A 25,587-nucleotide genomic window follows, 5' to 3' on the forward strand; every position below is an offset into this window, starting at 1 on the left:
GTTCGCGGTAAGAGCCAAGATGGCGCCGCCTGCGGAGCGTCCCTCGTGCTGTTTCCGGTCGTACTCGGAAGCAGGGTTCCCAGCCGCGGCTGGGAAGGTTGGCCGTCGGCCGCGCTGTAGGTTTCTTTTAAAACCGCTCGCCGCCGGAGCCCGTCAGCAGCCAACATGTCCAACAGAAACAACAACAAGCTCCCCAGCAACCTGCCGCAGCTGCAGAATCTGATCAAGCGGGACCCGCCGGCCTATGTGGAGGAGGTGGGACTGCGCCGCGGGGACGCTGCGGCCGAGGCGGGGCTGGGGAGGCGGCCTTGGGATCCTGGCCGGCCGTGGGGCCCGCCGCTGGGTTCTGGGGTCTTCCGGGGAGAGAAAAGGGGTTGGGGAGGGACATGCCTTAGGGTTCCTTCTCCACCTGTGGGGAATTTGCTGTCGCGTCAGGCTTTTCTCCCTGCTCTGAAGACCTCGCTGCCACGGACCTTTAAAGACCTCCTTTTGCTTCAGGGCTTCTCAGCCTCGACCTCTCGGAGGTGGAGAGACGGACGGCCCCTTCCTCGCCTCCGGCTTCCCTGTGGGTCCCCCGGGCCTTTTCTTTTAAGACCCTCCGAACTTGAGTTTGTTGGTGACCCCTGATGAGGCGTCTCGTGGGATGCTTTCGACAGACGCCTCGTTTTCCCGTCTCCTTGGGAGCTTGCGTGACCTGGATGTCAGAATTTGCTTCGGGAAAAGATGAGTCTGGAAGTTAAGGTTAGGTCCCTATGGCGAGGGACTTTGTGTACTGACTTCATGCAGATTGCGGACCTTGTTAGGGCGTTTGAGCCGAGAAGCGACAAAATGAAAGGGGTGATATTGATGTATTAACTTGGCAGGTGTGTTCTTCAGGCACGCGTGTGTCTGGCTGGCGTTAACGAGGTGTCTGCTAGGCCTTAGCTGCAATTGTTTGTGCTCCTTCCTCACTAGGTTGTGGTTTGTTCAGAGGCTGACACAGTTCCTCCATTGCCCTTCTCATTTTCCTCCTCCCCCAGCGTTTCACTCAGAAATATTTAATTGAGCGCTTTTTAACAAATAGCGGCTTCAGTGATCTAGGTCACCAGTATAGAGAGCGTTTCCAAGAGGAAGGAACAAATAAAATACATTAAGTAGCAGTGGAGACGCTGAGATGTGTAGAGCGGTGTACAGCTGTGTCTGTGTAGTGCTGTATCTAAGAGCATTGGTTTCAAAACGAACTCTACCTCCTGGCCCTGCTGTTGACCAGTTGTTTTACTAGGGAGCATTAACCACTGAGCCCGTTTTAATATTTAAGAAAGAGATAATTCTCTCCTCAGAATTGCTCTTTCTTTCATTTAGCAGATACATATGCAAATCCACACATATTGTACCAACTGTGTGTCAGCATAATTCTAGGCACTGGTGATACAATAATAAATAAGACAGATATCAGAGCCTTCTTCTCGTGGTCTTATGTTCTAGTGATGGTAGCCATATAGTGGCAAGGACTATGAAGAAAGTAAAACTGGATGTTAATATACCTTGATCATCTCAAGGCAGATAGTGGTGGCGGGGCTGGGGTGGGATAAGGTTCTTGCCAGAAGCACACTGAGTTCTGGGGTACTGTCCTCACTCCTGTCAATGGAAGAAAGGAGTCCAGAGAGAAAGGGTCTTATCTGAACATCTAGGGGTGGCTGCATGCAGGTCTCTGTCCTAAGTCCTACTCTTGGAGAAAGCTGAAGGCCTAACCAGTTTTGTTAGGGAAATCAAGAGTTATGTTTTTTAACCATGCAAAGTTTAAAATGTCTGATAGACATCCAAACAGATATCAGACAAGTAATTGGATATATGAATTTGGAGTTCACTAGCCCATTTAGGGCTTGTAATACTAAAAAATATTCGTTCTCATAGTATCTGTCTGTCTCTCGCTCACTCTCTTGCTCTCTTGTACACACACCTTAAAGCTGTGGCCTAGGGATAGAGAGTAAATACATGGAACTAACTGATGTCTGGTGGTTAAACATTAGATTGTTAAGTGGTTGTTAGGATTAAACATAATTAAATGAGATCATGTACACAGTGAGCTTGGCACATAGCAAGTGCTGAACAAGTGGAAGCTATTATCATTATTTCTGTGTGTCTTGCTTTTGGCTGTTAACACATCCTATCTATAACTCCAGGGTAAAATCTTAATCAGTATTTAAAAGAGAGGAATTTTGACTAGAGCTCTTCATGTACTTGAGAAATACATAATTTACATTTTTTGACATGTAGTTTTCTGCTGATACGAGTGCTCTGTATACATAGACAATGTAGTAGGGGTCATTTGGACAATAAATGTCAGAATAGGGCCAGAATCCGAGTTTTTGACTCTTGGCTACACTGTTCTTTACACCACACCACCTAAATTTCTAATGATAAAGGAAAGGATCTTTAGATTACCTGTGATGTGCATAAAGTTTTCAAAACGTAACTTGGAAAATGCAGGTAAGGAAAAGTGTTTCTACATACTTTTGCCACATCTTTTTCTCCATGCCACTATCAAAGACTTTTACTAAGTAATTTTTCATTCTGTACTGAGCAAGTCATGTAATAAAAGGTGACCAACTTAAATTTTATTTTTCCACAGTTTCTACAGCAGTATAATCACTATAAATCCAATGTGGAGATTTTCAGATTACAACCAAATAAACCTAGCAAAGAATTGGCAGAGCTGGTGATGTTTATGGCTCAGGTAAGAAGTTAATTTTTATATAAAACAAAAACCAGTTATTACAGTTTGCAGAATATTTTTCCAGTAATACCCAACCTCATTCCATTTGGGAATGAATGCTTCATTTAAAAAAAGATATATTTATTTTTTTAATTTTCCCATTTTTGCAAATTTTATTTTCTCTGTGGTAAGTTAGAAGATTTTGCTAGCGCTTTCACAGAACCATCCAGAGCAAAACTTTCAAACTATTTTGTTTTCTTCAAATTCATTATAAAATTAGATTCTCAGTTATGTCACACATATTTTAATAAGACAGAGAGGAAATGTGAAAGGGGTTAGAGAAATTGGCATGTAGAAGAAAAAGACATGATTTGGAACCACCTACCTCTATGAAATAGCCTTTACTCTCCTTTTGCAGAATAATTGAAATATGTGCCTGTGAATTACAGGAGAAAAAGAGAGACTTGAGAAGAGTGTTTGTTTTGTTACAGATTGGTCACTGCTACCCAGAACATTTAAGTAACTTTCCTCAAGAGTTGAAAGATCTCCTCTCCTACAATCACACTGTCCTGGATCCAGATCTTCGAATGGTAGGGCCAATATATGGGTTGATAATTTGTGCTGTGTTCATGTGTATGCGTGTAATATGTGTTTAAGTGAAAATGGCTTCTCAGCTAAACATCTTTTTAAATTGTAAAATAGAATTTGTCACCCCTTCCTTAAAATCCTTCTAGGACTTCTTATTTATACTTAGAATAAAACTCAGACACATTATTCTGGCCTATAAGTTTCTACATGATCTGTTTCCTCCCTGTATTTATTTTTTATCTCATCCTCTTTTCTGCTGTGCTCCTCTTTTTGATCTTTCTGTTCTTCCAGCTTGCTAACCTTCCCAGGATATTCTTTTCCCTCTTTTGAATAGGTGATTCATTCTAGTCATTCTAATCTCATATGCATGAAGAACTTTAATTACAACTTGTGGTTTGTATAATGCTTAATTTAATAAATTTATCTATTAAATAGCCAGTTTGAACATTAAAATATTGTCATTTTAGTGGTTGATATAGGTTCCTGGCCGAGATCCCCTTTACCAAGCCAGTGTACCCATTTCCCCTACCTAATGGCCCCCAGCTGCCCTTTTTCTGAAGCATTGTTCTCAGCTAAATAGGAGACCTAGCATCTGGGAGGTTGCCCTTGCAGCTCACAGCTGGTACCTGATCAACCCAGTGATATGAAAGCCCAGCCCCTTCCCTCAAGGTGGGTCCCACTTTGTGTTGCAGTTTGTTCTCCAGGGCTTCTTTGTGATCAGGTTAAAGCTAATCTCCAACCAGGGATACTTCCTTGATCAGCTTTTCTTTTCTCTGCCCATTTTGCTGCTTCACTTCCCTTATAGAAACGAGAACACCCCAGACAAACCACTGTAATGAATTGGGCTCTGCTTCTAGGGAACCCAACCTTAGGCATTTTTAAATTTTATGCATCAGCTTTTCAAACACCTTTACAGCAGGTAGAACTTACATAAATGTTATGATCACAAAACATACTGATATCCTGTACAAAAACTTATAAAAATGCTAAGTCCAGCCCAGCTGGCATGGCTCAGTGGTTGAGCGTCACCTATGAATCAGGAGGTTTCAGTTCCATTCCCGGTCAGGGCACATGCCCAGGTTATAGGCTGCGTCCCTGGTAGGGGGGCATGCATGAGGCAGCCAATCAGTGATTCTTGCTCATCACTGATGTTTCTATTTTTCTTTCCCTCTCCCTTCCTCTCTATGAAATCAACAAAAACATATTTTTAAAAAATGCTAAGTACATATATTTAACTTTTTTAAATTTCTCTAAGATTTTATTAATTTGATTAGGCCCAAAAGAAAAAGAATACCATCTCACACAAACCAAGGTTACAGGCTTAGGGTTGTCAACTGATTAACTTTCAGGGGTCATAGCACCTGACAGCACAGCCCAAGAGGCTTCAAACTCCAGCCATTACTCAGGAGACTTTTACTTATGTCATGGAACTTTTCAATTTCCTCTAGGTTGTACAGATTTGAGATTTTGAGTATGAAGACTTAGTGTCTTACCAAGTAATTAGGTTTTCTTTAAGTTTTGTGTGGCTAACAATACCAAACCAAACTGGTCTGCAGGCATTATTAAATAAATAAATGTGTGTGTGGGTGTTTCTTTGTAGTATTTTATGATAATTTGTAGATTTTATTTTTATTTTTTATTTTTTTTAATATATCTTTATTGATTTCAGAGAGAGGAAAGGAGAGGGAGAGAGAGAGACAGAAACATCAACGATGAGAGAGTCATTGATCGAGCCCACAACCCGGGCATGTGCCCTGACTGAGAATCGAACCCCGATCGCCTGGATCCCAGGTTGACGCTCAACCGCTGAGCCATGCCCGGCTGGGCGATAATTTGTAGATTTTAAAAACAATAATTAGTAGAAATTTTCTTTGCTAGGAAACGAGATTGAATCTATGTAATTAGCATTTCTTTTTAGAGGAATCATTTAGAACATACTGGTGGATTCTCTTTTTAATTAGCTATTGTGATGACCACCAGTCCTGTCAACCTCTAGACTTTCCTTCTACCTAATGTATTTGCTATTTTTCCAGGACTTTTTAAGTCATTCTCAAGTTTTTCTTTTCACTCTTTCTTGCTTACACAGACAGAAGCAGACTGTCTTTCTTAGTGGAAGAAACAAAATACCTATATATATATATTACTTAATAAAAATTAGTAAAACGAATTTTTATATTACTCTATCTTTGACAATGTAACTACCTTTTTATATACTTTTATTAATTTATTTTTAAAGCATTATTTTTACTATTTTACATTCAAACTGTCACCACCTGGCAGTGGGAGCTGCTGCTTTCATCAGTGCCCCTGATGTTTTTGAAAGTATCCTTGCATTCTGGCCAAAATAGTTTCAAACCCTTTCTTATGGTTTTTCCTGCCCCAAAACTTGGAATCAACTATTCTCCAAGGATTATTTGTTCAATCTAATGGAGAAGAGAATTAGAGGAAAAATTTGGGTGATAAGGGTACTCACAAAAGTTGGTAAACAAGAGTGCTACAACTGCTGTTGGGCCATTCTTAGTACTAACAGTACTTCAAAAAAAGTGCCTTGTAAGGTCACAAATTCAAATTCATTATTCCAGTTCAGTGTATTATGTTATTATTATCCCATCTTTCTTTGTAGATTCATTGATCACTGGAGTTTTGTTATATGTTGACCTCATTGTGTAAAGTAGCCACAGTATATCAATTATATTACCTTGTTTTACTTCCTTTGTGACATTTATTATCTGAGATACTCCTCTTTATGTGCTTACTTGCTTGTCTGTCCTCTCTTCTGCTGCACCCCCAGTGTGTAAGGTCCATGAAGGCAGAGACTATCTGTTTTGATGCCTAGAATAATGCCTGGTTAGTCGGAGACGCTAGTCTTTTGGGATATACATGCTCTGTTTCCTTAACTTTATCATAATCTTATACTATGTTTTCTTTTCCTTCCTGAGACATTTTGCAAAGCTTTGATCTTGCTGAGAAATAAGAATCTCATCAGTCCATCAAGTTTGCTAGAACTTTTCTTTGAACTTCTGCGTTGCCATGATAAGCTTCTGCGAAAGGTAAAGAGCAAAATTGCTTTTCCCCCCCATATATCTCATTTTTCCTTGCAGTAACATAAAACTTATAGAGTGAATTCTTGATGCTTCACATTATTGGATAAAGTTAAGAATAATTTTAGTAGGGCTATATGGCATCTCCATGTTTAACTTTTTCAGGGCAGTTTTCCCTTTGTAGTTTAACTGCTGCTTTTTGTTTTGCTTTTGGTCTCTTTTGTGATAAAATGAAAAATAGATAATATTAAATCCTCCTGTACATTTGCACTTTTCTCCAAATTAAGCAGAGTTTGAAATGTTGGTTAATGTGTGTATGTTTTTGTTTCTTTCACTCAGACTTTATACACGCATATCGTGACTGATATCAAAAATATAAATGCAAAACACAAGAACAATAAAGTGAATGTAGTAAGTACCCGTTTGTTTCCCATGTTTCAGCATTGTGTACCATCAGTGTATTAAGGGTTCTTTCTCTTTTTCTTCAGGTGTTGCAGAATTTCATGTACACCATGCTGAGAGACAGCAATGCAACTGCAGCCAAGATATCCTTGGATGTGATGATTGAACTCTACAGAAGAAACATCTGGTAATATATATATGTTTGTCTCTTGAGAAATAGAATCTTTTGTTCTTTTGGTCATTTGTAATTACTAGAGAGCACATACACAAATATTTTTCTTGATCTTGAGCTCTTTAATATACCTCTGTTATAGATTAAGTTGGAAGTAAAAATGCAGAGGCTAACAACAATACTGGCTGCCATTTGTTGAGCACATAGTACCTTGTTCACCTTTCAGAACAAAGTAATGTAGCTTGTCTGGAATTATTCTCATTTGATAGGTAATGAAAGTGAAGTTCATAGAGTTTAAGTTTAGTAGCTAATAAAGGGCAGAACTAAAACTCAAATCCAGATCTGTCTGACTCTGAAATCTATGCTCTTTCTACTTTACCACTCTGATGATTTTCAAATTTACCCTATTTTTGTAAAATGTCATGTTGCCCAGCCGGGCGTGGCTTAGTGGTTGAGCATCAACCTAGGATCCAGGTGATCGGGGTTCGATTCCCGGTCAGGGCACATGCCCAGGTTGCAGGCTCGATCCCCAGTCGGGGGCCTGCAGGAGGCAGTCGACCAATGACTCTCTCATCATTGATGATTCTCCCCCTCTTCCTTCCTCTCTCTGAAATCAATAAAGATATAAAAAAAATGTCATGTTTTATGAACATTGGTTTGTTGTTATAGTGCTTCCAACTCATGTCTTTTGCTTTTCTTGTTTATTTTTTTTACTATAAAAGTAGTAATATTCATTGCAACAGAAAATTTGGAGGAGCTAGAAAAGTTTTAAAAAATATTATTGGTAGTCCCATCACCCAGAGACAATCACTGTTAATAGCTTATGATAATTCCTCTTTTCTTTAGCGTGAATTTCTGCTGTTAGAATTTTGCTGTATTAATAGTTTTTTATCCTGTTTTTTGTTTTACTTCTCTTCAGTAGGTTCCTATGTCATTAAAATTCTTCATAAGTGCATCTTTTTTTTTTCTCTCTTAGAGAGGAAATGGGGGAGAAAGAGAAACATCAATTTGTTGTTCTACTTTTTATGCTTTCATTGGTTGATTCTTTTATGTGCCCTGACTAGGGATTGAGCCCCTCCCCCTTGGTGTACTGGGACATCAGCTCTAACCAGCTGAGCTATGCGACCAGGGCTATAAGTTCATCTTAATGGCTGCGTAATTTTCTGAAGTAAGACTGAGCTAAAATTTAATTACATAGTCAAACTGTGTGGTTGACTATTTAGCAGCCCATGGCCTTTTTTTTAATCCTTACCCGAGGATATTTTTTCCATTGCTTTTCAGAGACAGTACAGAGAGAGAGAGAAACAGAGAGAAACCTTGATGTGTGAGAGACACATTGATTGGTTGCCTCCTGCACGTGCCCTGACGGGGCCAGGGATGGAGCCTGCAACCAAGATACAGGCCCTTGGTGGGAATCAGACCCAGGATTCTACAGTCCATGGGTTGATGCTCTAACTACTGAGCAAAACTGGCCAGGGCTCAACTCATGACTTCTTAAAATATTACAGCTATGAATTCTAACATTTCAGAAATATTTGTTGTTTATTTTGTGCCATTGTCTATGCTGTCAAATACAGTAGGATGAAAATTTACTTTAAAACACTCATTTGTCACCCCTCCAGGAACGATGCCAAAACTGTCAATGTGATCACAACTGCGTGTTTCTCTAAGGTCACCAAGGTGAGTACCTGTACTGCTGTGAGGACAGAGGATGCAGGAGCTGGTGTGTGAGGAAGAGGGAGTGTGCATATATGCAGTTGGTGTTACGAATGCTCTCTGTGTTTAGGCCACTTCCCTGGCTCATCAACCTGTGCTTTAGAGGAGTCAAACAAAATTATGAGGGGTTTTTTTTTCCTTTTTATTGAATTTATTCTGGTGACACTGGTTAACAAAATTATACGAGTTTCAGGTGCACAATTTTACATGTCATGAGTTATTAAAAATGCTGTGTATTAAACAATAGCCTCAGTGTTTTTGTTTTTCCTATAATTCTTGACTATTTTTTTATTGGGCTCAGACACTGCTTAAAGAAATTTTTTTTTTAATCCTGAGGATGTTTTTCATTGATTCTAGAGAGAGAGGAAGGGAGGGGGGATAGAGAAAAAGAAACATCGCTGTGAGAGAGACATCAATCAGTTGCTTCCTGGAGTGCCCTAACTGGGATTGAACCCGAGACCCTTTGGTGCATAGAACAATGCTCTAATCAACGAAGCCACACCAGCCAGGGCACAGTTGAAAGAAATTTAAGGATATGTTTGACTTTCTGTTAGAAGGGCTGTAATGTCACTTTTTGTGGGGGATGTGGAACATCTTCTGTGTTTTTTTAATTGATTTTTGCGGGGGGGCGGGCAAGAGAAACATTGGTTTGTTGTTCCACTTATTTATGCATTCATTGGTTGATTCTTGTATGTGCCCTGGCCAGGGACCTTGGCCTATGGGGATGACGCTCCAACCACTTGAGCAGCCCAGCTGGGGTGTGGAACGTCTTGACAGTCTACTTGAAGGATAACTATGTAGAGCCTAGATGTTTTTATCTAGATTCTTTTAATTATATGTTTTTTAGGACAAGTAACGTTATAAGAACATTATGTTTTAATTAAGAAAAATGAGCCCAAATCCCATCACTTTTTGATCTTTTTCCTTCCGATCCTAGTGTGTGTACATGTATAAAGTGTAGACAGAAGTATTTATTGTTTTTGTAAGGTGGGGTGAGTAATTGACTTTGTTCTGATTGTTCTTTAGATATTAGTTGCTGCTTTGACATTCTTTCTTGGGAAAGATGAAGAGGAGAAACAGGACAGCGACTCAGAATCTGAGGTTAGTTGAACTGTAAATGCTTCTGAATTTTACAGCTTATGAGATTTCATTATTGCTCTCAGTACAAATGGTAAAATCCATGACTGCTTAAGTTAGAAAGAAACTTAGATGTTGCCTTTATCCTTTATTGAGTTCTGCCATACTGAGATTTTATTGTTTAGAATTTGTCACTTAAATTCAGGAAGATTGGTTAAGTAACTAATAAATCTTAGATTCATTCAGCCTTGTTCTTAATTCTAAAGCAATACCTACATCTCACTATATAAACTTAGAATGAAAATTGCTGCCAACATATTTTTGAGGTGAGTGTTGACATTGTAGAAGTTCAGAGTAATATCATAGCATTTTTAAAAGAAAAAAGCAGGATATATGATGTTATAAAATTTTCTTTATTAAAATTATTTTTATTAAAATTTAAAAGGAGAAAAAAATTTCCCTTATCATTTTAGCATTTTGATGATAATACTGGAATATGTGATAATATCTTGTACTTCATTTTGTTATTTTATTAAATAGTATATGAACAATACATTTTTATTGTAAAAAGTTTCAGATACTATAGATAAAATAGAATTTTTCTTGACCCGGTCTTATCTCCACTTCTCAGTTCCTTCTTCACAGATAACCATTTTGTTTCCCCTTGCAGTTATATATGTAGGTGTGTATATATTGTCTTATATGTGCAGTAGGTTTTTAAAATATGTGTAAATAACATATGTATTATTCTGCAACTTGCTTTCTTTGTGTCAATATATATAGATGTACCAATGCATTTAGATCTTATTCTGTTAGTACATGTAGATCTACCTTACGCTTTTTTAAAAATTGTTGACACTATTACATATGTCCCCCATTTCCCCTGCTTTGCCCACCTCCACTCAGCCCCCAGCCCCTCTTCCCTCTGGCCATCACCATAGGGTTGTCTATGTCTATGGGTTATGCATATATGGTCTTTGGCTAATCTTTTCACCTTCTTTCATTTAGTCCCCCAACTCCCCCTCTCCTCTGACCTCTGTCAGTCTGTTCTGTGTATTCATTCTTCTGGTTCTGTTTTGTTTGTTTCTACCTTATGCTTTCAGCCTCCACATGATGTTTCTGAATATGAATGCATTATAGTTTAAGCATTTTCCTGTTCATAGATAATTGTTTCCATTTTCTTTTTTAAAATAAAAACAAAGTTTCATTCTGTCAATATATTATACTTCAATAAAAATTAAAAGGGAAATACAAAGGTAAAAATCAAGGCTGCAGTGAAAATCTTTGTGCACATGGAAAATATTTTTTATTGAATTTTAGAAGTCAGGTTCATTTTTAATGGCTGTGTGTGAAGAGTGTAAGTACAAAGAAGGGGCTGAAAGGATTACTCTTTGCTTCTATGCAGATTTTCCTTATTTACAGTTTTATAAAGTAGTTTTTGGTTTTTTTAGGATGAAGGACCAACAGCAAGAGACCTGCTAGTGCAGTATGCCACAGGGAAGAAAAGCTCCAAAAATAAGAAAAAGTTGGAAAAGGCTATGAAAGTGCTCAAGGTGAGGCTTGTACCTGGGAATGAGGGCAGGAATCATTACAATGTAGAAAAGGTTTGTAGCAAAAATTTTTAAGAATTTGAAATAAAGAATCACATTTTTGAAAGACTTAGAAATATGTAATGAGTTTTTAAGCACTAATTTTTAGATGAATAAATGTTTTCAGCTCTAACAAAATCTGTGACTTGAATAAATTAATTATTTTTCACTTGTCCTGCTGAGATGACCTGTATTAGGGTACCTTTGGTAAGCATATCTTCTCAGAAGAGTACACGAATAAAGTACATTTTATATTTTGTAATGATTTTTCTGAAAATCACTAATTTGGCCCTTAAGTGGTTAATTTTTATATTGCTAAATTCCTTTAAGTCTTACAGGTACTAATAGGTGAATCTTAAAAGACAAAAACCATCTGTACTTCTAGTTGAAAGATTTTTTAGAACAAAGATTTTTTTTCTTTTTAAATAGTGTGGTGGACTTGATAACAGCTTTTAGCACATTAGCACATTTAACCCCATGGGCTTCATTTCTGTAATTCAGAAGGTAACTTTTTTTTCTCTCCCTTTCAGAAACAAAAGAAGAAGAAAAAACCAGAGGTGTTTAACTTTTCAGCTATTCACTTGATTCATGATCCCCAAGGTACTATAATTATGACTTCCCAAGTTCCTTGTTGGCCTAATCTGTGCCTATTTAGTTTCCTACCTTCAGAGTTGCCAGGGAATATAAGATGCCTGGCACTTAATAGAAAGTCAATAAATACTTGTTACTTGTTGGTTGTAGCCTAGAGAATTATGTTCTGAAGCAGTGATTCTCAGTCCACAGAAAAATAAGAAAAACGTGGAAGAACAGCTCTCTGAAATTTTTATCTTTAACAACATGATAATGGTAGGACATTGTGCTTGACCAAATGATATATTGACAGTCTTTTGTTGGTCCTTTTTTAAACAAACTGATCTGTGGAAATCAAAAGTTTGGGAAACCATGTTCTAGAACACCAGTTCTCAAACTGGAATGTAAATTGGGATCACGTAGAGAACTTACAAACTATACTGGTGCTTGGGTCCTGTTATCCCCAGAGACTGGTTAGTTGGTATTGGGAGTGGTTGAACATTAGGACTTTTAAATGCTCTGTGTACTCTAATGGACAGTAGTGTTTGCTGGCCCCTCCTCTAGGTGAGTGTTTCTCAAACTTTAAGGTAAGTATGAATCACCTGGAGATCCTGTTAAAATGTAGATTGATTCAGTAGGTCTGGGGTGGGGCCTGAGATTGTGTATTTGTAATAAGCTACCATGTAGATCACCTGCTGTTGGTCTGTGGACAATGTGTTGAGAAACTGAAGTTGAAGAACTGTTAAATGGAGCACCTATTCAACAGTCACTCAGCGTGTTGATGCTAAAAATCTTGGGCATCCTTAAGACTTAACCTTGGGCGCTTTTGAAGTTGTATTGACCTGTGTGTGACTTTTCACCTTCTGGTGTACTGCTGCTTTCTCCATCCTGCTGCAGCCGAGTGATTTCAGGCACAGCCGTGCCAGAGTCGCTGGTCTAACTGTTGTCTTTCTCTGCGTCTCATAGATAGTGTTGTACAGACCACGGACTCACAGTGTACTTCTCTGATACTCTCTTTTCTAGATTTTGCAGAAAAACTGCTGAAGCAGCTAGAGAGCTCTAAGGAGAGGTTTGAAGTGAAGATGATGCTCATGAACCTCATTTCCAGATTGGTGGGAATTCATGAGGTTTGAATTACATTGTTTCTCTTGGTGGATATTAGAAAAAGAACTATTGTTTTTATTCTTCTCTAACTTGTATGGATTTAAATGTTTGGGTGGGGGAGGGATAAAATTAAGCCACTCTTCTGTAGTGGCTTTTCTTTTTATGGACAGACTGTTTTGTGCTCTCAGTATCAGACATTTCTCTATTATTATTCAACTTTGTTTCATATATACATTTTTCTGAGCCAACATAACCTACATATTTTTGACTATTACAACATTTTGCAGTTTGTTTATTTCTTCATAGCTTCTCTGACTTCCAGACCGCTCTAGTGGGAGATTGTCATGTTTGCAAAGCTGAATTCTGTGCTCATTTATTTTATATTAAATTAGATTGAAAGAGTTCCTTGGTAGTGTAATATATATATTGTGTATGGAAACTTCACACATACTCTTGAGCTAAATGCCATTATAGAAGAGATTCCCAAAAATTTAGGCCATGAAAAAATGACCATTGAGGTTCTTTCCTATCATTTTGCTTTTGTGACTAGTGTTGCTGTTCTGAAAATCATTGAATATGTTGCTTTCTTCAAAATTTTAATTAAAAAAATAGAATAAGCTTGGTTTGTTTATTGAAAATCAAACAGTTTAGACATATATCAGCTTAAAAATGAAAGTACACATGAGTGAAAGCACTTATTTCCTTTCTCTAAGAAAAACAACATTTTAGTAAATAAATTGCTTTTTCTCCATGGTCTACAGACCTAAAACAGGATTATCAAGTCAATTCTTGGTAAATTGGTGAGGAAATCTATGTCCAACTTGAATTTGCACCTTATAAGAAAGCAAAAGTGATTTGTAATTTAAGCATGGTTTGATGGAAATGATACCAGGGTTTCACAACTGACTATAATTGAACCCAAGCCTTCCCTGTTACTTCTCTGGCCGTGGTTTTGCTCTGTGGCTAAAATAGAAAAAATTAATTTATTCTCACATGATAAACTTTGATAAAGACCAGTCCCTCTCCAAAGTTTCTCATCTGGAAGTTAAAAATTGCAATAGTTTAATAATTGGACCCATGTCACCTTGATTAGGGGACTCCAGAGTGGGAGTGTTTTTTCTCTAAAATAAAGCTCAGAGTAATTCCTCCAAGGTGGTTGGTCTGGTATCTAATAATAAAACCAGAATTGTGGTGTTTTTTGGGTGATCAGATTATACTAGATGCTATTCAGATTTGAACTTGGTGATATAATTGCATTTGGAAAAACAAACCTATAGCTTTAGTTACATAAATATTAAAGTCTGCATTTTCCCCCCACAGCTTTTTCTCTTCAACTTCTATCCCTTTGTGCAAAGGTTTTTGCAGCCCCACCAAAGAGGTAAGCCTCCCAATTGTCATATTCTTTTGGTGGCCTTGGGTTAAAATAACCATCCAGAATTTTTTGTTCTGGATTAGTAAAGACAAAGAGTTAGGAATGAAATGTGTTCTGTTTCAGAGAAAGGGGAGAAACCCTTATGTTTTCTTTCCAGAATCTTCCATGGATTAATTGTTCTGTTCATCAACTTTAAAAAACAATTATTGGGGTGTGGGGTGGGAGGTGGATGGAACAATAAATTGGTTTCTCAAAGCGAGTCTTTTTTTTACAATAGTCCTCCATTATATCTGCAATTTTGCTTTCCATGGTTTCAGTTACCTGAGGTCCAAAAGTATTCAAAGGTTCAGAAAATTCCAGAAATAAATAATTCATGAGTTTGAATTGCACACCATTCTGAGTAGCATCTTGTCCTGCTCTGTCCTACCTGAGACAAGACGTGAATCATCCCTTTTTTCACTACATCCACACTGTATATACTACCCACCCGTTAGTCACTTAGTAGCTCTCGGTTATCAGATTGACTGTCAGGGGTATCACAGTGTTTGTGTTCACCTAACCTTTATTTTACTTACTAATGGCCCAAAGCACAGGAGTAGTGATGCTCAAAAGTGCTGTAAAGTGCTTCCTTTAAGTGAAATTACTTCCTTTAAGTGGAAAAGTAAGTACAGTACAGTAAGATATTTTGAGAGAGACTACATTCACATAACTTTATTACAGTATATTGTTATAATTGTCCTATTTTATTATTAGTTATTGCTGTTAGTTTCTTACTGTGCCTAATTTATAAATTAAACTTTATCATGTGTATGTATATAGTTGGCCATTGAACTATGCAGGGGGTTAGGTGCAGTGACCCTTCTCAAAGTTGAAACTCCATGTATAACTGACTACACAAAAACCTAACTACTAATAACCTGTTGACCAGAAGACTTACCAATAACATAAACAGTTAACATGTATTTTGTAAGTTATATGTATTATATACTGTATTCTTACATAAATTATGCTAGAGAAAAGACAATATTATTAAGAAAAAGATTGACATCTCAGAGGGGAAGAGGGTGGGGAGGGAGGGAAGAGATCAACCAAAGAATATATATGCATATATGCATAGCCCATGGACACAGACAGTAATGTGGTGAAGGCCTAGGTGGGGCAGAGGCAGGGTGGAGGGAGGCAAAGCTGTGGGGGATGGGGGACATCTGCAAGAGTCAACAATTTAAAAAAAGAAAAGTATAAGGAAGGCAGAACAATAAACCAACTATGACCTTTCTGACCTCTTATATTTTTAGAAGTAACAAAGATCCTTCTGTTTGCTGCACAAGCGTCTCATCACTTAGTACCCCCAGAGGTGAGAACTCTTAAACCTTACTTCTGTCTAGATCTAGTGCGTGATGCATAACAGGGTTACTATTAACTTTATCATGTAGCTTTTCCCACAGGGATTACTGTCCCCCACCCATTTTTTAAGTGAGTAGAAATGACTCTTGAGATATACACAGAAGTTTAGTTAGAGAAACTGAAAAAAAATTTACCATTAAAAGTACACTTTATTTTGTGCAAACTGTTGAGATTCCTGATTTTAATTGCCAAATTTTATGATGGGAGGTCAAGAATATTAGTAAATTCGTAGAATTATTTTTCAAAGCTGATAATTCTGTTCTTTGATTAAAACAGTATTTTGATAGAATTATCCTGCATCAAAGCAATTTCTTTAATCTATATTGAAAACTAACATTAAAAAAGAGCAAAATTTAATCTGAAGTTAGCCAAGAAGGCTAAAACCCAAAGTGGAGTGTATTTATCTGTCTTCCTCAGTCTTAATTCCTTCCAACTCCCAAACTAAAGGTGGAACACTATTTTCCTACTATGAATAATTTATTATTCTTCATCCTCAGATGTTTGAGTAAGTATAGGTATTTTACCAGCACTTTTTTTTTTTATTCCCAATTTAGATCATTCAATCATTGCTCATGACTGTGGCCAACAATTTTGTTACCGACAAGAACTCTGGGGAAGTCATGACAGTAGGGTATGTAGAATGTGGCTGGAGGCACTGGATATATTTTTAACCTACTAAGTTTGCTTTTCATGACCAGGATGTAAGATTTCAGCTGACAATGTGGCCTCTAGGAAGGCAGTTTAAAATATACTTTAGTCTTCTCAGAGGCTTGCTGTTTTTATTTTATTATTTTATTATTTTATTATTCTCTGGCTCCCTCCTCGAGGAGGGAGTCAGAGAAAAGATATTTGTCTTTCTAATCAACATTTTGTTTTTTACTAGCTTTACTCTTTCAAATGAATGATTGTTTGGCAATCTAAGCTTTTTTGTCCTGTTTCTACCCTGAATTCATATCTTCTTTTGGAACAAATGGTTTGTTGAGTCACTCTTTAATCCCTAGACAGTTCAGTGGCCCTTTTGATTCATTTAAAAATGTTTAATGAGTGTGAGCACTGGTTTAACAGTTATCTAATGTGTCCTGGTAACTAATCAGTATGTTAAGAGCTGTTTTTATGGAATTATTGCTGGGATAACAGTCCTAAAGACCTTTAGCTTTTCTTATTTGACCTAGTCCCTTCTCCCCTTAGAGTTGGCGCATAAATGCTGCCATTATTTACTTTACAAAGAAGATACTGTTTCTTATTCCGCTAGTAGGGGAAATGCCAGTAAGCTATCTGGAACAAAGCCCTCTAAGGCTGCCCACCCTCACATTCTCTCTCATGCTGCAGTTTTAGAGACCTAAGCTCTATAAAACCCAACTTTTATTCCTGTTTAGTCTTTTTAGAAAACCTTCTTAGGTTGAACCATATGAAACTGCTGTTTGAGTTTTTAAAATTTATTTTCCCTTTTCTAGAATCAATGCTATAAAGGAGATAACAGCTCGATGTCCTTTAGCAATGACTGAAGAACTTCTCCAAGACTTGGCTCAGTATAAAACTCACAAAGATAAGAGTAAGTTGCATGTTAGTCTTTGTGGACCAGAGAATATAGAGTGATTTTTTATCTCAATAGACTGTTTGCTCTGGAGCTTGTAAATCAAAGGTATTATTTTACAGATGTAATGATGTCTGCTAGAACTTTGATTCAGCTTTTCCGTACCCTAAATCCTCAGATGTTACAGAAGAAATTCCGGGTAGGTGAAGCATGCATATATTACCTAAAGGTTATGGTCTCAGAAGGTGAGAGTATTGTCCTACAGTTAGAGTTTTAATATTTGCAATACTTACATTTTGAATATTGGAGATATGCATAGTTTTATTCTTTAAGCTCAGAATATAATTGATTGAATACCATCTCCTTAAATATTTTGTAGTTGACATATGCTCTTTGATGATGACTGAGTCTTATAGATCTGTCAGGCTGTTTCACCTTGAAAGCTTTTGACATCATTAACTGATTGGAATCCCAAAGATCAGCCAGTAGCTGAAGCCAGTATTGAACAGGCAATCAATTCCTGGCCAGATCCCACCTCTTGGGAGCTGGGAGGGAAGAGAGTTTTGCGTATGTGACAGAAAGAGAGAGGGCAACCTCAAGACTTAAGAATTGGAACAGCTATTCTCTAAGAACTTCCAGTTTCCTGATTTGGATCAGAAGAGAACAGGAAAATAGCGGGCATAGTTCTGGCTAGGGGTTTACTTTGACCCAGGGCATAAGTGGACTGTTTTTTGTCATTTGGTTACTTCATTTTTTGGATTCTCCCTTCTAGATTCATAATCCTATAGAATCCTTTTTATGAATAATGTTTTATTAAAAATAATTTCCTTTCCTTTAGGGTAAGCCTACAGAGGCCTCCATAGAAGCAAGAGTACAAGAATATGGAGAATTAGATGCTAAAGATTACATCCCGGGAGCAGAAATTCTGGAAGTTGAAGAAGAAGAGAATGCCGAAAACAACGAAGGTTCATTTTTATTTACCATTATTTGGATTGTAGTCACTCCTGTATCTGTATTGACCTTGAAATCTTTATGCTGTTGAACGTGGATTCAGCTGGTATTTATTGAGCAATGACTACATGCCAGGCACTGTTACAAGCGTTGGGGATCAAATGGGCATGGTTCCTGGTCTTTGGGAACTTACGTTCTAGTATAGCAGATGTCTTTTCATGTCCTTCAGGGTGGCTGCCCCTTATGAAGGGTATGCTGGTCACTTGGGAAAGATAAAGGTTTTTTGTTTGTTGCCTAAAAAAAAAAGATGAGGTATTAGTCCTTAGCAATTCTCCAAGATTTTCCTGTTGAAAAGGAATGCTTGTTGAATTTGTTGAAGAATGCTTGAGGAGCTCCATTCTGACTTCCAGGGTTAGCCTTTATTACATTGGTTGCTAAAGTCCTGTCTTCTTCTGGTTCATTTAGTTGTGATTTCAACAAAGCTTTCTTAAGCATTAGCTGTGGGCTTGCCACTGTCAACACAAAGATGAATGATATGGTTCCTGCCCTGAGGGCCTTTCATAAGCTGCTGAGAATAGCGTTAATAGGATTTTGATTGGAGTGGGGCATAAAGGCAGGCCTGCCTCAAAGGTTCAGAAAAGGCCTCAAGGAGATGGTGACTCGGGAGCTGTATTTTGAATTAAGCGAGGAATGGTAAAACAGTGGAGACTTTCCAGGCAAACTGTGAGCATAGTCCTGAAGGATTTGGAAAACTATTACAGTATAGAATACAAGGTAGAATATAACCAAATAGTAGACTAGAGACTGAGTTGGGGCCTTATTGTGACTGGTTGTGTATATGCCATACCAAAGGGCTGGGACACTATTACAGAACATGGGGAACCACTAAAATTGCAAGTATCTGATTTTGAAAGTTTACTGTGGTGGCTCCATTAAGAACTCTAATACTGCTTTATTGTGGTGTCTTGTTTGTTTTTTAATGTTTCTATGAATTTTTTAGAGGGGGGGAGAGAGAGAGAGAGACATCGGTGAGAGAGAAACATTGATTGGCTGCCTCCTGCACATCCCTTACTGGGGATGGAGCCTGAAACCCAGGCATGTGCTCTCTCTGGGAATTCAACCAACTACCTCTTTGTGCAGGGGACAGTGCCCAACCAACTGAGCCACACTAGCCAGGGCTACAAGGTTCTTTAACATCCTAAATCTTCCACCTCAGTTCTCAGAATGACTGTTTCTAACTAGTTTCTAAAAACATATATTAATATGCTTAGAAGAGTTAGATACTTGCTGTGTAGTGAAGATAACAGTACAGGTGCAGTTTTGATGTACATGGTTTGGTGGAAAGAACGTGGCCTCTAGAGTCAGACATGATTTTCAGGATTTCATTGTAGGCTGCATTTTCTAACTGGCTTGGGATAGGTTACTAAACTCGAGAGTCTGCCCCTTTTCTGTTGAGTCGTGAGGGTTAGGGAAAGTGTAAGATTTCAGCTGAGGGTAGATACTTTGTCAGTACATATTTCCCATTCTTTCAGTTAATTAATGGGGCTTATGTAACAATAACTATTGCTCAGTTCTTGGTTTGTAGAGCATCTATTTGAGGTTCATAACCTTTTCTTTCACTTATCTCCGTTTGCCATAAATACTCAACACAAAGTGGTAGACCGACAGTGTGCTCTCTTACACAGATGGGTGGGAAAGTGCCAGTCTCAGTGAGGAGACAGATGACGACGGTGAGTGGATTGACGTACACCACTCTTCTGATGAAGAACAGCAAGAAATCGTAAGTATCAAAATTTCCTTCTATCATTGCATCACTGTGATGTTTATTAAGACTTCATTTATGCTGAGCCTCGTGGGGAGACTATGCTCTGACCTGAGCTAGTAGCCGTGTAAGCCTTTATCATGTGCTCTCAAGTCCAGGAAGCTGGAGGGCATGCCTGCAGAGGAGCGGAAAGCCAAAGCTGCAGCTGTCAGCACCAGCCGAGTTTTAACTCAGGAGGACTTCCAGAAAATCCGCCTGGCCCAAATGAGGAAAGAACTCAGCGCTGCCCCTGGGAAAGCCGAAAAGAGGAAATATATCGAAATAGACAGTGATGAAGATTCCAGGTACAACAGCACCTACCCAAATCTTCAGTCAGCTCACCTGGTAATGAAACTAGTAAGGAGAGGATTTCCATCCTTATTTCATGTTACATTTTTTTCCTTTATCCCAGGGGCGAGTTACTTTCTCTTCGGGACATTGAACGCCTTCATAAAAAGCCAAAGTCTGACAAGGAGACAAGACTAGCAACTGCAATGGTGAGTGAGGCATACCATTTCCTATTTCTTTAAACAGAGAGCAAAGAAATGAAATAAGACCCAGATAGGCACAAAATGGTAGTATTTTATTTTAAAGTTTTAAATAAAGGTATACTAAACATAGAATAAAATGTACAGGTATGAGGTGTTCAGTGAGTTTAACAGCTAGATAGCCATGTAACCACCATCCAAAACATGTAGAGCACAGAAAGCACTGTTATATATTCATGGTATCAGGGACTTACCAGAGCTGTTAGAAAAGTAGGGGAATGTTTACAATCATTAATGGAAAGCCAGAGAGTTGGAGTCTGCCTCTGGCAACTACTGTGTGATTGCACCCTGCCTACATGTCCATCTTCACTTTCTGTGCCTTTGCTTGTTTTAGGCATCAGACCATACTGGCTCCACATCACCCTCTATATTCCATTTGTACTGAAACCTGTTTAGATAAGTTTAAAAACCCATGTTCTTTCTCCTCCACACCTTTGCATACACTATTATTCCTACTTCTTGAAATGCTCTACCCCTTTCTCTTCTTTCCCTCCACAGTGACTGCCTTCATCCTGTGAAAAACAGCTCACAGGTCTCTCTTTCTAGGAAGCTCCTCAGACCTCACCAGGCTGAATTATGACCTTTTCTCTCACTGAGCTCCCCTTGCCGCATTACAGTACATCTTGGTCCATTTCCTGTGGACTCGGTCACTGAGGAGCAAAGACTGTGTTCCATTCATTTTTGTCCTTGGCACCCAGTAGAGCACCTGGCACAGAGGAGACGTATATTGATTAGATAACTCCTGAAGTGTTTTTTTTGTGTGTGTGTGTGTGTGCTGATAGGCTGGAAAGACAGACCGAAAAGAATTTGTAAGGAAGAAAACCAAAATGAATCCATTTTCCAGTTCCACAAATAAAGAGAAGAAAAAACAGAAAAACTTTATGATGATGCGGTATAGTCATAATGTCCGCTCAAAAACTAAGCGTTCCTTCCGAGAAAAGCAGGTGAGTTCAACTTGAAGCTTGGTGTTGTCATTCTGAGACACCTTTACTTGTGAGTGGACTTGTGCCTCCTAAAGACCTTGCATTGTGTGTGTTTTAGGGTTAACGGGGAGCGTTATTGGAGAGGTGGGAAGTTGGGCATGTAAATCCTCAACCTCACTTGGTTGAGATTCATTTGTTTGACCAAAGGGGAGTCTGTTTTTCTCCTCTTCAAGTGAAAGGGTGCAGATCATTCCCTTGTTAAAATTCTCTGGCATTTATGTGAAATACAATATCAAAATTAACTAAGTAGGAATTTTTGAGTGCTTATTATATGTGTGGTAGTTTTTTAAAAGCAATAATTATGTGTGGTAATAGCTCAGAAACAGTTCTAGTGAAGCACACGAACTAAGTGGTCCTGTTGCTGGTATGTGCCCTTTTGCAAAGCCTTTATGTTTACAGGCTTATGGGATTTCATTTTATCCATTTTCAGTCTTTCATGGTTACTCTTGTACTGGGCTTGCTTATTTCAGTAATTCACTATAGTAAAACAACTTTACATGTTAATGTCTTTTTCTACTGGGGATATACTAGAGTGTAGGTAACTGTATTCTGAAGAATCTCCAGGGAATCCGGTCAAGGGTAAACTAGTCCCACCTTCTGACCAGTGTTCCAAAATGCTAGCCAAGGATGAGCCTTCTAGGCATGAATTAATGGCCAGCTCTCCAGGGCAGTGCTCTGTCTGTGTGGGAACCAAGCCAGTATTAACTGAATTAAGGTGCCATTTAAAGTCTACTGTTTATTTAATTTTTCTAGTTCCAAACTGTGGTTAACAACATTATGTAAATATAAAGTGACAGCATTTTGAATAGAAGTTGTTAAAATTTAAGTAAAAGGAGAAGTGCCATTTAATATTAAAATTTCCCAATTCAATTTAAATTCATAGTTGAAATTATTAATTCCATTAGTTTATCCTTCACTAGCCCTTTGTAAGAGCTTAGGGTTGAGGAAATAGTAATAGTTGATAGGCCTTGCTGCATTATGAGTTTTCATGACCTTGCTACATTTTAGCTACTTCCTCTGTTTTTTTAGCATGCCTTTTTTGGCATGAAAGAGAAGCGTGGCTTTGTTCCCTCTCAGCATGTTAATTTAATCAGCATACAGCAATATGAGCAGGTACTGTGATTAAACTGGTTTTTTAGATGAGAAAATAAGTCAAAGATAGAGGAGTCTGAGAAGTATTTTCTTAGCAATGCAAATTAGGTTAAAATGAACTTGTTGATTTTTCTACCTTAAGTGTGCTAGCTATTCTGATTATCTAACAAAGAAATACCAAAACCCAGATATGAGCTAAAGGCAAAGGGCCAAATAACTTAAAATCATAAAATTTAAAAACTTTTTGAACATTTAGATATAGAGCCAGGCAGCTTCCACCCTCCAACCCCCCCTCAAATGAACACATATCTTATTAAAATTCAAAAGCTACAGATCTTTAAAAGTTTCTAGGAATCCAAGAATGGTGCTTGGGAATTAATGACATAGTATTCATCACACACTTAAGATGTGTACATTGACCTTGGTTATCTTTTTTTAACTTTGGGTTTATTATTAATGCTCCATCTCTATTCTGTACCTGCTCCTGTTTTGAGCTTTTGCCCCATAAGGTGGGAAAAGCATTCAAGAGTTTGGCCTGTTTCCTAGCAGTAAGGAGGTGATAGCCTGGTTACAGCTCTGATGTATTATGGAGTATTTCGCAACTTGTAGTTTTTGAGGATGACTTACTGATTTAGTGATTCCATTTTGGTACACTTTCATACAACCACGTTAGTGTAATTGGGTACCCAAGAGTTACCATGTTCGGTTGTTTTTTTCTTACCTTCCAGTTGGCACTACGAGATGCACTTTTGAAAAAGAGAAAAAGAATGAAGTAACCTGTACAAGCAAGTTTTCCGTTCCAAGGAGAATGCTAAATTTGTGTCATTACTTTGAAAATTAATAAATCAAGAATGTTTACATTAAAAAGTCCAGAAACACTATACTGTGAAAACCAAAGTAAATTTGGTAGCAATTCGGTGTTTTTATTTTGGAGATGGATAATAGTGGGGATGTTTGAAACATAAACAGTAGTGTTGTAAATTCATTGTCATTTAGCATTCACGTGAAGAATAAATTTTTGAGTGCCTATGATCACTATCGATGTAAAAACGACCATAGTCCCTTATTGAAGGCATTCACAGCCTATTTGGAGGATGTGGGGGACAGAGGTGTGTATATGTGTATTTACAGTGCAGTGTAAATAGTTCTGTACTAGAGATAGGTCTGTATTTCTGTGGGGTCGGGAGTTACATATTCTCTTAAAACGAAACAGGACAGTGTTACAAGAGTAAGAGGTTCTTACTTGTAAATAGGCTTACCTGCTGAAAACAGGTCCTTGCTGTACAGATTTTGGGTAGACAATCTAGCTCTTTTAGTCCATCCAAAAGATTTAAATATTTCTTGAATGCCAGGTAAAAGCCTCGCTTTTTATATTGCCTTAAGTATAAGTGGTAATCTTGGAGTGTCTTTATCATTAGGCTGCTCACTCTTCCATTGAGAAAAAAGAAATCAAATTGGTTTCCTTGGGCTTTTTTCACCCTTAATATTTTCACCTTGTGTCCATAAAAAGGTTTCTAGTATCAAATAGGTACTCATATGCTTGAGCCGCTGTGTTGGTCTCCCTTCCCTAGGTAGGCTTGAGTCGATTTCAGGTGACACGAAAACATGGTCTGTCTCTGTTTGCAAGTTGTTAAATTTGGAAAGTTTGGTGCCTTCTACCTCAGATTTCTTAGATAATATTGTGGTAGATTAGAAAAATACTCTATATTACTTTAAAGTAAAAAGCAATTTTTTGCCCACTCTGAATTAGCAGCTTCTAAAACCACTTTTCTTATTCCCTTTCCTTTATCTTCTGTCCACTTTCTAGTTCAGTTTCAGTTTTATTTTGAATGATACTGTGTGACTTTCCCCCAAATGCTGCGGATTAGTTGTGAAGATCTTGAGGATTAATGATTAAATTGCAGTGGCCTAGTGAGGGGAGCCCTTGGAGTCAACCTCAGCAACTTCAGTGTTCCACAGAAAGTGTCTGATGCAAATTTGAATGGTTCAGACTGGAAACTACTCTCTTTTCTTTTTGCATTTTTGAACTTAGTGTCTCATGTGTTTAGCTCCAGAGAGGGGTAAATAAAATCAAGGTGGCATAGCAGCTGGGGTTCACAGCTTTGCTGCATGAATTGTGATGGTGCCTGAAAATTGTGTTCCTTCCGCTACACTTTCCCGTCCACTTAGGTGCCAAGAGACCAAAGTCCAGTCTGTGTTCTGACTTGTCTTCTACTGTGGCTTTACTCTGCTCTTAACTGAAATTTATATGCAAGGTAGAAAACTAGCTGGCTTACAAAGGTGCAGTCTGAACTCTTTCATTTCTTTAATCCCATAGTATCTTATCTCTATATGGTTCCTTTTATTATTTCTTAAGTCTCTTGAGAATATTTTCTGTTTACTATAAATTTGAAAATCAAGTTCTCACACGGTTGGATGCTGCCAGCAAAGGCAAAGTGGCCTTTTAGGGTGACTTTTACCTTGAAGAAGCCACCAGAGCCTCAGTTTCAGCCCCAAATTTTTGTCAGCACTGAGAATGGATCCATTTCTGGGATGAACTCACATTGTTTAAGTTCATATGTATATAAAGTGATATATAAATCTGGAATGCTGATGTATTTTGGATGTGACCTTAGCAAGTTCCATTGGAAAATAAGCTCCACAAAAGGCAGAGTCTGTTCCCTGCTCTATCCCCAGGCTCAGCAAATATTTGAAACATGACCTACCTCACTGATTGTTTTGAGATTCTGAGAACTAATATTTATTTATAAAAACTTAGCGTGGTATTTGCCACAAAGTAAGCATTCAGTAAATTTCTCATCAAAGGTTAGATATCAATTAAGTTTTTATTTTACCTTTTGCTTAATTTACTTTGACAATTTGGGGAGAACTAGTTTGAAATACAAAAATGTATATTGAATGCTCACTATATGCAAAGCACTCTGCTACATGCTGTGTGGGTTGCAAAC

The 25,587-nt window shown here is 38.0% G+C and overlaps 1 protein-coding gene across 1 annotated transcript; it reads left to right on the forward strand.

Moving 5' to 3' along the window:
• The first annotated feature begins 101 nt into the window (after positions 1-101).
• Positions 102-25,124, forward strand: SDAD1 (SDA1 domain containing 1). The gene is made up of 22 exons (XM_016207542.2): positions 102-255; positions 2,612-2,716; positions 3,187-3,285; positions 6,223-6,333; positions 6,664-6,735; positions 6,813-6,913; positions 8,521-8,578; positions 9,641-9,715; positions 11,143-11,244; positions 11,811-11,880; positions 12,874-12,977; positions 14,275-14,332; positions 15,622-15,680; positions 16,285-16,361; positions 17,185-17,282; positions 17,387-17,463; positions 18,103-18,229; positions 19,901-19,995; positions 20,131-20,321; positions 20,429-20,513; positions 21,347-21,508; positions 23,368-25,124. The coding sequence occupies exons 1-22, from the start codon at positions 166-168 to the stop codon at positions 23,413-23,415; spliced, it is 2,064 nt and encodes a 687-aa protein (XP_016063028.1). The 5' UTR covers positions 102-165; the 3' UTR covers positions 23,416-25,124.
• The last annotated feature ends 463 nt before the right edge of the window (positions 25,125-25,587 follow it).

This window comes from Miniopterus natalensis, chromosome 1, assembly GCF_054644295.1.
Source record: "Miniopterus natalensis isolate mMinNat1 chromosome 1, mMinNat1.hap1, whole genome shotgun sequence".
Taxonomy (NCBI): domain Eukaryota; kingdom Metazoa; phylum Chordata; class Mammalia; order Chiroptera; family Miniopteridae; genus Miniopterus; species Miniopterus natalensis.

Coding starts and splice junctions, on each gene's coding strand:
- SDAD1 (XM_016207542.2), top strand. CDS start 166: ATGTCCAACAGAAACAACAACAAGCTCCCCAGCAACCTGCCGCAGCTG. Junction 2,717..3,186: donor TGGTGATGTTTATGGCTCAG/GTAAGAAGTTAA, acceptor GTTTTGTTACAG/ATTGGTCACTGCTACCCAGA. Junction 6,914..8,520: donor CTCTACAGAAGAAACATCTG/GTAATATATATA, acceptor TCACCCCTCCAG/GAACGATGCCAAAACTGTCA.